General features: G+C 38.9%; 1 protein-coding gene and 1 long non-coding RNA gene across 4 annotated transcripts in view; both read left to right on the forward strand.

Annotated features, from left to right (window-relative positions):
- rbks (ribokinase) overlaps positions 1 to 12164 on the forward strand; it is a 92362-nt gene that overhangs the window by 25649 nt on the left and 54549 nt on the right. For all 3 annotated transcript variants that reach the window (XM_061895706.1, XM_061895707.1, XM_061895708.1), the window contains 2 exons: positions 343 to 405; positions 2041 to 2205. In XM_061895706.1, the coding sequence (XP_061751690.1) occupies positions 343 to 405; positions 2041 to 2205 (228 nt within the window). The remainder of the gene's footprint in view (positions 1 to 342; positions 406 to 2040; positions 2206 to 12164) is intronic.
- LOC133549860 (uncharacterized) lies at positions 2222 to 7913 on the forward strand. Its single transcript, XR_009806196.1, has 3 exons — positions 2222 to 7080; positions 7164 to 7376; positions 7447 to 7913. It is a non-coding gene; the product is annotated as an uncharacterized LOC133549860 (long non-coding RNA).

Here is a 12164-nt window from a genome sequence, read left to right on the forward strand (position 1 = left end):
AACAAGTCAGGACAAGTATTGGTCTGGCTGGAGTGCAAAGTAGGGCTGTGCGAGTGTCGCAGTTGAAGGACCTGAGTCTCCAGACAGTCACGTGCGTCTTGCTTACTGTTGATCATCGTTTTTCTGTGGCTTAATTTTCAATGCATCACGAGTCAAAAATTTGGAAATAATAAGCTATTGATATCCATTCATATAATGTATTAATTCATGTTATTTCATGTAAAATAATGATTTTTAAGGTGTCATTTTAAAGGTGTGGCGGCTTTCATATTGCCATGGCTCTGTGCCACGCTCAATTACATGTAGGGTAAACCTTGATCTTATCTTGTCTTGCTTTTTCAGGCTTTGTTGAACAGACCCCTGATGCAGCCACAGGAGTTGCCTCCATTATTGTCAACGATGCAGGTACAGACTTTTGAATCTAGTCTATACCCCTCAACTGAGAACCTAGTGACTCTGTGAGTCATTTAGACTTAAAGTGCAATCTTACTTGTAATCCGTGCTAAAATGTGGCTGTCATATGATTTTGTCTCATACATTCACACCGCCATGATTGACTGATTGCAAAGAAGGCTTTCTGTATTTGAGCGTGGTAGAATTGTGTAATTTAGCAAATAAGGCCTTTTGCGACGCGTAATGACTGCCGAGGTTGGGCGCAGTAAAACAGGGATTTACATTTTTTTGAAAGATCCAGAGGGTATTTGCACAACAAGGTTAAGTGGGATATTGTGCTTCTTACCCATGCTATGCTCACAGACTTAGATTGGACAGCTCTAGTTTGAGGGCCTGGTGCAGGATCCAAAGTATATATGCTCTACCACAGGGGAGGTGCCCAAACAAAAATGGTTTCGCTCCATTGTGGTACAAAATCACAGTTGTTAAGAAGATACATTAAAGTGAGTCAGTTAGGATGGAGTCACCCGCTTTAGCATTCCTCGTGACTGCTGTGTTGGCAGAGGTCTCACTTTATTGTATCTATCGTTTTGTACCACATAAAGTGGAACCCTCTTTGTCGAGGAATGTCCCTACTTGTAGAGGACGAATACTTTGGATCCTGCACCAAGCCTTGAAGCTAGTGCTGCTCTGTCTTAGTCTGTGATCATGAACTGATGAAGCCTGCTCAGATGAGAAGAGGCTGCCGTGATTTCCTGTCCATTGCACTAAACGGGGCAGTCTTATTTGGTCCAAAAGTACTGGTCCAGGTTTTGCTTGTACTGTTCAACTCCTCTTGCCCCATTTAAAGACAATGCCTTCTTTCCATTGTCATCAGGAGGTTATGACAGTGTGAGTATCTGACAGATTACTATACAAAACCCTTATTTTAATGCAGAGTTATTCTTTTTAGGGATTTGGTCTTAAACCTCCATCCATCCATTTTCTACCGCTTGTCCCTTTTTTGGGATCGCAAACATCCTGTTTGAGGTTAAACGCATACTCACACTAGGCCAATCGTACCATGTGGACCCACTTCACATCTAAAGTCTTGCATATTTGACTCGGGTGAGCGCACTGATCCGTGCTCAGGCATAGCACAGTTCTTCCTTTGCCACAACTGGAAAAGGCAGGCTAGAGTTCGGCACAATTCCCTGCATTGGCACATCAGTCACTCTTTACAGGTTCTTAATGATAACCAACACAATTCATACAAAAAGTCAAACACTAAAGATGATCAAAAATGCAAATCCACAGCAAGCTTGCTCACTCTGTATGATTTATTTAATTAATGCAATCACACCTTTTCCAAAAAACTAATGACAACCAACTTGCACAAAATAAATTATCAAAAATACACCAAATAGAACTCCAAATATAGCCACAAAGACAGAATAATTGGGTTAATATAGGAAATTAGAGCATTATGAGGGGTATCGCACCTTAGTCCAGCATGACACAAATGGCCTACTGTTGAATACACACTAAATGCAGTTTTTAATATATCCATTTTTTTCAGCCATCTGATTAAATTACAGTCATCACTTACACTGAAGATTTAGGTGGCTAATTGTCATTTTCATGATCCCTGTGATTGTCCACAAACAGGTCAGAATGCCATTGTGATTGTGGCCGGTGCCAACATGCTGCTAAGTGTGGAGAAGCTGCAGGAGGCTCTTCCAGCTGTCAGTCGTACGAAAGTACTGGTTTGCCAGTTAGAGATCTCCCCCCAAACATCTTTGCAGGCTTTGCGCATGGCTCAAGAGAACAAAGGTCAGTAAACGTACTCTATAGCCTGTTTTACAGCGAGAAAAAACAATGGATATCCGGATGTGGTACTTAAACACTCCTGTCATGTATGAGATTAACTCAAATATTGTATCTCATTAAAAGACACTGTTGACTTGTGGCCTAAATACACTTCAATGGACCTGTACACACTGATCCTCAGTGTTGGGTTAATTACTAAAAACCAGTAACCAGTTACAGTTACTACTTACTTTATTTTAAAAGTAACTCTGTTACTTACACCATTAAGAAATGCGTTACTGTGAAAAGTAACTATAGTTACTTCTTTATTTCTTCTTCTTTTTTGAAGCTCCCATTAATGCCCCTTTTTCCTTCATTTCAGTGTTGTTATTGCACCGGAGAATAATAGAATCTGTTGATCAACTTGACATGCATTTGCATCAATGAACTCTGCTAAGCCATTTGGTCTACATACAACACAGAGACAAAGATATGTTTCAAAGGGCCAATTTATTTCAGGCCAGAACAAATTAACAAAACTATTTTGAATAGCTGCAACATAAGATACATAATTAACAAACAGCATAATAACAACATAGCTGTAAACCTGGCTTCACCCAAAAAAGGCACACATGACATGATTATATGTCATGTCACTATATGCACACACCTAATCAGGTATTTTTTTCTCTTAAGGAATTCGGAAATAAAATCATGTCTTTAGGCGATCAACACTGTACTTGATGCCCAGAACATTCTACGCATTTCCCCCGTTTTAGTTTAGAGATAAGGAAAGATTGGCCTGGCCCACTAGCATCCCTCTTGATGTTTGTGAACTTTATGGTATATGCATTTAGAGTGATGTGATAATCAAACACTCTAAAAGTCTAGAATGAATGAGTATATAAGAGAATTGACAGAGTGTCTGTACCTACAATTATGAATGATGAGCAGAGGCAGAGTTTGGAGTTTTTTCTTTAGCTCGCTTTCCATGTTTATGTACTCATGTCCGCTGTGTCCAGGTATGTGGAAAATGTTGTCCGTGCCGTTTTCTGTTTGACACTGGCATCGTGCTAATTAGCTGCCTGAACTCGGGTGAACCCGCTGTAGAAATAGCCTGTGTGTCTTCTATCACATACGCTGCAATGGCTCAATCCATATTGTCCTGGCTAGCAGTGCCTCCATTAAAGGGGAACATTATCACAATTTCAGAAGGGTTAAAACCAATAAAAATCAGTTCCCAGTGGCTTATTTTATTTTTCGACGTTTTTTTCAAAATGTTACCCATCATGGACTATCCCGAAAAAAGGCTATAAGTGCCTGATTTTCGCTATCTTTAAATCCATCGTCCATTTTCCTGTGACGTCATTTAGTGATGCCAACATGGCGGATAGCACAGCAAGTTATAGCGACATTAGCTCGGATTCAGACTCGGATTTCAGCGGCTTAAGCGATTCAACAGATTACGCATGTATTGAAACGGATGGTTGGAGTATGGAGGCAGATAGCGAAAACTAAATTGAAGAAGAAACTAAAGCTATTGAGCGAATAGCTATTGACGCTATTCGGCGATCGCCTTCGATTGAGTGTCGCAGGATGTCCATACATCTCTGTGCCATGTGTGCCTTAGCATTGCCGGTAAAATGTGCAGACCAAACGATCGGGACTTTCGCATCTTGTGACACTGGAGCAACTTAAATATGTCGATTGGTAAGTGTTTGTTTGGCATTAAATGTGGGTGGAAAGAAAGGCTGGATGTAAATATAGCTACAAATGTACATACAGCTAGCCTAAATAGCATGTTAGCATCGATTAGCATGCCGTGCTAATCGAAGCACACGCCACGTAAGTCAACTTGAATCCGTCCCTGATCGTGTTGTTACACCCGCCGACAACACACCGATGAGGCATGATGTCTCCAAGGTACGGAAAACAGTCGAAAAAACGGAAAATAACACAGCTGATTAGACTCGGTGTTTGTAATGTGTTTGAGAAAATGGCGGACTGACTACCTAGGTGACGTCACGTTGTGACAACATCGCTCTGAGAGCGAATAATAGAAAGGCGTTTCATTCGCCAAAATTCACCCATTTAGTTTAGGAAATCGGTTTAAAAATATATGGTCTTTTTTTCTGCGACATCAAAGTATATTTTGACGCTTACATAGGTCTGGTGATAATGTTCCCCTTTAAAATCCTTAAGTGGAGGTGAAGTGGCATCGGAGTCTGTGTCTGTCTTTACTAGCTTCATTGAAGCCTGTTGCTTTTGTAGCTGTTTCAGCGGATTTGAATTGCTGTTTTGGGCAGTAGATGGGATCTTTGATCCAAGACACATTTAACTTACGTATAACTAAAATGTTCTTTTCTTTGTGCTCGACAAAATAAAAGTAGTGAGAATATCCCCATGTTAAGAAACTGGACTCCGGCTCCGCCATGATGTCCTGTTAGTAAACACAGACACGCCACGCTCCCACCACCCTACCCTGCCCACATCCACACACAGCGCGCTTCTCTCTTCTCCCGCCTGCGACACAAGAAAAATCAGAAGGACCAGACTGCCGCACTCCAAAAAAAACACACTCAGATCTTCTGTTTCTAGCCGACACGACATAAAAAATAACGTAAAATAACGCAGTAACGCATCATGTCGTAACAGTAACTAAGTTACCGAATACAAAAAATAGCGCGTTAGACTACGAGTTACCGCCGAAAATAACGCTGTTGTAACGCGTTAGTCCCAACACTGCTGATTTTTCATTATTTGTGTTCTGATTTTCCTATCCCTAACCCTAACATGTAGTTATAACAGTTCCTCAATGGTGCTTCACACTTAGATTTCAGTTGGTTGGTTGAAAAAAAAAAAAAAGATTGATGCTAATTTGATAAGAGTGTTCAAAGATGCATATGCAGTAGTATTTCGACTTACATTGGTTCTATGACGGAACTCTTAACTCAAAAGGGTTGTATCTCAAATCAACGTCTTCCATTGAAATGAATTCAGTTGGTGTTTACTCTCCACCCCCAAAAAGCATAATTTAAACATGTAACATGCCTTTTAAAAAGAAAAACCTGAAGACAACAAATATTGCATAAACACTAATTACTGCTCTAGTTTTATAAAGTAATGTAATGTACCTTGGAGAGTGAACTAATTTCAGATGCTTCTCTGTCACACACACCATCAGCAGCTTTTCCATATTTTCATGGATGTTATTAGATATTATTTCCAGTCACAGATAGTTTCCAGTCACATTTGTTACACTAACTAATTGTGGGGAAGTTTGTAACTGAAATTGACAAATTGTTTGCAACTTAAATCATAACAATTACCCAAGCTCTTATCTTAAAACACTCACATTCTGATTCTTAATTAAGGGATTCTAAGCTAAGAAACCACTGAAGTTACATATCAATAGAAAAAGCTAATTTTTAAGTGGTATTACCACTGAACACAAGTATAAATGAAAAACGTTTGTTTTTGCTTCCATTTTTCATGAGTTGGACTCAAAGATCTAAAACTTTTATTTTTAAACAAAATACCTATTCCTCTTAAATATTGTTCACAAAACTGTCTAAAACTGTGTTAGTGAGCATTTCTTAAATGATGATTATTGCACTAGTGTGCCTTAGGCCAGTGGTTCTCAACCTTTATTCAGTGATGTACCCCCTGTGAACATTTTTTTAACTCAAGTACCCTCTAATCAGAGCAAAGCATTTTTGGTTGAAAAAAAGAGATGAAGAAGTAAAATACAGCACTGTCATCAGTTTCTTCCATCCATCCATTTTCTACCGCTTATTCCCTTCTGATTTATTAAATTGTGTAACAGTGCAAAATATTGCTCATTTGTAGTGGTCTTTCTTGAACTATTCGGGGAAAAAAATATATAAAAATAACTGGAAACTTGTTGAAAAATAAACAAGTGATTCAATTATAAATGAAGATTTCTACACAGAAGTAATCATCAACTTAAGGTGCCCTCTTTGGGGATTGTAATAGATATCCATCTGGATTCATGAACTTAATTCTATACTTTTTTTCACACAAAAAATAAATCTTTAACATCAATATTTATGGAACATGTCCACAAAAAATCTAGCTGTCAACACTGAATATCGCATTGTTGTATTTTTTTTTTCACAGTTTATGAACTTACATTCATATTTTGTTGAAGTATTATTTTATAAATATATTTATAAAGGACTTTTTAATTGTTGCTATTTTTAGAATATATTTTTTTTAATTTCACGTACCCCTTGGCATACCTTCAAGTACTCCCAGGGGTTCGCGTACCCCTATTTGAGAACCACTGCCTTAGGCTGTCCACATTTAAGGTAAGTTGTGAGTTCAGACCCCGGCCGGGTCATACCAAAGACTATAAAATGGGACCCATTGCCTCCCTGCTTGGCACTCAGCATCAAGGGTTGAGGTATGGGGTTAAATCACCATAAATGATTCCCGGGCATGGCACCGCTGCTTCCCACTGCTCCCCTCACTTCCCAGGGGGTGATCAAGGGGATGGGTCAAATGCACAGGACAAATTTCACCACACCTAGTGTATGTGTGACAATCATTGGTACTTTAACTTAATTTAAAAGGCCACTCTGAAATGTGCAGTTTTATCACACAGCACAATGCCACAGATGTTGCAAGTTTTGAGGGAGCGTGCAGTTGGCATGCTGACTGCTGGAATGTTGACGGGAGCTGTTGTCCTTAAATTGAATGTTAATTTATCTTCCAAAAGTCGTCTCGAAATGTGATTCAGAGCATTTGGCAGTACATCCAACCGGCCTCACAACTGCAGACCACCTGTAACAACACCAGCCCAGGACCTCCACATCCGGGAGGTGCACCTCCATTATCATCTGAGACCAGCCATCCTGACAGCTGCTGCAACAAGTGGTTTGCAAAACCAAATAATTTATTCACAAACTGTGAGAAACCATCTCAGGGAAGCTCATCTGCATGCTCATCGTCCTCCTTAGGGTCTCGACCTGACTGCAGTTTGTCATCGTAACTGACTTAAGTGGGCAAATGCTCACATTTGATGGTGTGGGGCACATTGGAGATGTGTTCTCTTCACGAAGGAATCCTGGTCTTCACTGTACTGGGCAGATGACAGAGAGCGCCATGTGGGAGAACGGTTTGCTGATGTCAACATTGTGAATCGAGTGGCCCAAAGAGGGTTGGGGGTTATGGTATGAGCAGAAATATGTTATGGACAACGAACACAAGTGCATTTTATTGATGGGATTTTTCAATGCACAGAGATACCGTGTTGAGATCCTGAAGCCCAATGTTGTGCCATTCACCCGAGACCACCGCCTCATGTTGCAGCATAACAATGCACGGCCCCATGTTACAAGAATCTCTACACACTTCCTGGGAGCTGAAAACATCTTAGTTCTTGCATGGCCAGCATACTCACTGGACATGTCACCCATTGAGCATGTTTGGGATCCTGGGAATCAGCGTGTTACAGTTCCTGCCAATATCCAGCAACTTCCCACAGCCATTGAAGAGGAGTGGACCAACTTTCCACAGGCCACAATCAATAACCTGATCAACTCTATGCAAAGGAGATGTGTTGCACTGCGTGAGGAAAATGGTGGTCACACCCGATACTCACTGCTTTTCTGACCCCCCCAGACACCCAATAAAGCACTGCACATTTCAGTGTGGCCTTTTATTGTGGGCTGCCTAAGGCTGCAATAATCACGCTGTTTAATCAGCATCTTGATATGTCACACCTGGGAGGTGGGATGGATTATTTTAGCAAAGAAGATGTGCTCACTAACATATATTTAGACAGATTTGTGAACAATATTTGGGAGGAATAGGTATTTTGTGTAAATAGTGTAAGGAACTAAAACAAAAGTGCTGCGTTTATAATTTTGCTCATTATAAATAGTGTGTGGATGATAGTTCTGCTGTGTTTTATCCAGTAATACAAGCATACTGAAATTGAAGCCAACATACTAATTTACTTAATTAATATCTATTATCCACTGATGATAATGGTACGTGAATCAGATAATCCCTACATTATACTCTAAAGTGAAGGAAAACATGATATACAGGATACTTATAATCATATTTAACTTAAGTAATCTTAAATGTGTAATTAATACTGAATTAATAATACAATACATTTAGTGTATGTATACATTAACGATACTGCCTGTTAGGAAACATGGTTTTAGTGGTTGGTACCTTTGTCCTATTAAGATAATTATGTTCCCCCATGTACTCCTCTACTTATTTGCCTATCTGTTGTAAATCAATGTGATAGCCGAGTGGACAAATGAACATGTAAATGTGCTCTGATGTGTTTTCAGCCATTCTCGACATGTACAATTACACACGTCAGTCTCACCGGGCTGTTGTTGTCGTCAGTAGAATTAGACCCACATTTCATCCTTCCTCCTTCTTGTGGTGACCAGGTTACAGAATTCGTCATCTTTAATAGCGTCCTATTATTAGACGCCCTCAGCGTCATTAATACGTCCTGGGAGCCTCTCATCAGGGTATTCTACTGGTAATCAATCGCGGCGCGCTGCCAGAACAAAAGGAATTGCAGCCATAACTGTGTTGCAGATGGGATGCCCAGATGGCCTCCGCGAATGCCATCATCCCCCTCCTTTAACATGCCACAAGATTGGACAGACCATGTGGCAGGACAGAGACGAGGGGAGCGAAGGATGCCACCTCGACGTTGTGGCACCAAGGCATTGCGTAAATGGAATTCTCTGGAAAGAATAGGTGTTAATGGGTTTGGCAGGGATGAGGTTGGGTTGAACGTTCATATTACACCAATGTTAGTCGTCTGTAGATGCCAATTTTCACATGTCAATGGACTTTATTAACATATCTGCAATTATAACAGTATTAGTACAGTGAAGGTTTGATATTTGGAAATATGGAAATTTTTCCTCAGAGTAAGGCCAAGCTTGTATTTCTGACCAACATATGTAATTTGAGCCACTTAAAACCCTCTCACATGCGTTGATGACTCGTGTGTGGGTGTGTGTGTGTGCGTGTGCATGTGTGTGCGTGTGTGTGTGTGTGTGTGCGTGTAAATGCGAGTGCATGTGTTTGTGTATTATAGTCAATTTCCTATACCGCTCTGTATTCCCATTCGCTGTTTTTTTAAAGGGGACATATACTGCAAAAACAACTTTGGTTCACCCATTGCCACCTGTTTTTCTGCATCTGGGATTTGCATAAGTCTCGAAAATATGAAATCAAACAGTGGAGGCATTGTAAAGATATTTATAAAACAATATTGCCTTCCTTCATACTAACCCTAAACAAGCCGTTTGGAATTTGCTATGTCCTGTGAGGTTTTTCACACCAAAGTGCTTTGCGCGAGTTCGCCATTGTAGTCTGACACTTTGGTCAATAAGTTCCTTCTTTTTCGTTATCGTCTTGTTGTGGGGCAGACTGTCTCGTACGTGCATGCATTCTCCGCAGTTGCCATTTCTAATGCAAAGTGTCATATTGTTCGAACTTATTATCAGTAGAGTCGCCATGGAAGCGCTAACAACTACAAAATTAATCATGGAGTGAAGACAAAGACAAAATGGAGGCATGTAAATAAGACCGCCCACAAAAGGGCGCATCCTGAAGAGACGGTCAGAAGGCAGCTGGAAAACGCTCTGTAAATCATAATCTATGCACAATTTTGACCAAAAAAAACACTGTTACTAAATTTAGAACCAAAATCATAACATGACCTCTTTAAATGAGCCACAAGTAGCTGTGTCTTTGTTTTACTCTAGAAGTATTTTTCTTGCCATTATTTGTCCAGCACTTCTATTAGTCCTTGACCCATGCAGACAATCCGGTCAAGACACACACACTTACCGACCAGATATGACTCAATTTGTGAGTATCCAATATTGCAACATCTGTGCAAGCAGCTGTTTACATGCATCCGTTGGTTTCTGTGACGCTTGCGCAAAGGATGAGTGCAACCTGAGACTGACATCAATGTGAAGTATGCAGATCTCTTAAATTTCCTGCATTTTTCATTAGCTGCCATCTACAGCAGTCTCTTAGACGCTTATTGCATGTTTACTTTATGAGCACCAGGCCGGCCCATTTATTTGCCATCAGCACTGGTAATATCACGCTTGACGCAAACACTGTGATCACGGCACAGATGGCAGATACAGGAACAGATAGCAGAAAGTACATTTTTAACATCATTCTTGGTTCCCTACATGATTTTAAGCAAATAACAGAACTATAGTCACAAAAATCAACAAGGTATCTACAACTATTATTTCACTTGAACATTTTGTGCAGCCATCTGCTCAAAGTAGCTCAATTAATTTTTTCAGTGGTTAAACATGATACATTGTGTTTTTATTTGGTCACCTATCAACAGGGAAGGCTGCAAGATTGTTTTCTGTCCCGGCGCTTAGGAGGGGCTTGACTGATTTGTGGAGGGGCCAAGAAAATAATCGATTTTCATGACTTCAGTTCTCATTTTTTCAATAAAATCAGTTATGATACACAGCACAAGCATGTTTGATACAAAAGTAGTTTTAACTGGATTTGACCCATAAATATTAAATAAATAGTTCATTTTAAAACAAGCAACAATGACAAAAATGTTTTTCGCGCAAAGATGTCGGATAGAGCAACGGACAGGGCTTACGCGCCTACTAATAACCAGACAATACATCCAAAAAAAGGGTCTTTATCCTTATGCATAATTATAGAAAACAGACAACTATGCATTGGCAATATTGTTTCGGATCACAACATAATAACTTAAGATATTATTAATAGTGAAATTACTATTAGGCCTAAAGCCTAAAATGTGTTTGAGTTGAGTTGAGTTTGAGTTTACTCTGAACAAGCATGCATACAACATGGTACATCACTATATCCAGTTTCTCTTTTCAACATGTTCGATAAGGATAAGAAGCAGAGTTTATTTATTAATCCAACCCCTTTTCCTATACATAGCAAAAACATTAATTTCCTGTTCTCAATGTATTCACAATATACTCCATAAGTAATCAAATTGAACAATAAATAGATAATAATTAATGAAGTAAGTTGTATTTCATATGGAGAGATACAGTAGAGAAGATTATCAGTAAATTCAGAATGTTTATCATGGTTCTTCTTAATTGTACTTTGTAAACACTTAAAGTTTAAAGGGGTTCTTGAATTGGATCATATTAGTATGTTCTTTGATTTCTTTGCTTAATTCATTCCACAATTGAATTCCACATGCTGATATACCAAAGGTCTTAAGTGTTGTACATGCAAACAAATGTTTTGAATTACGTTTTTCTCTAAAGTTATATTTCTTCTCCTTTGTTGAAAAGATTTGTTGTACACTCTTGGGTTGCAGGATATAGTTAACTTTGTGCATAATTTTAGCTGTTTGAAAATTCACTATGCCGTCGCATTTCAGTATTTTGATATAATAAATACAGGGTTTGTATGTTCTCTAAATCCATATATACATATATATCCATCCATGTTTTGTAGTTATTTCCCCATATTTCTGCACAATAACTCAGAAATGGTAACACTAGCCAGCAGTAGAGAATACGGTGTGATTTTTGGTCCAATGCATATTTTGCTTTATTAATTTCTTGCCACCTTATGTTGTATATTTTATATAAGAGATTTCCACTTCATTTTATCATCAATCATTATACCTAGAAATGTTGTTTCATTTACTCTTTCAATTTCTATTCTGTCAATTTGTATTTGTGTTTGACTTTCCCTTTTACAGCTATTGAATACATTTTCTTTTTAGTTTTACAGAGGTTTAAGTATAGTCTGTTTTTGTCAAACCATATTTTTAATTTGTAAATTTATTCTGTTATTATTTGTATTAGCGTCTGTGTTCTTTCCTGAACAAAACGCTGTCCTATCGTCCGCGAATATTACTAACTTTAAGTCTTTTGTAACTTTAAAAATGTCATTTATATAAAGATTGAACAATAATGTTCCCA

The sequence above is a fragment of the Nerophis ophidion genome, linkage group LG03, assembly GCF_033978795.1.
Source record: "Nerophis ophidion isolate RoL-2023_Sa linkage group LG03, RoL_Noph_v1.0, whole genome shotgun sequence".
In the NCBI taxonomy this organism is placed as follows: Eukaryota; Metazoa; Chordata; class Actinopteri; order Syngnathiformes; family Syngnathidae; genus Nerophis; species Nerophis ophidion.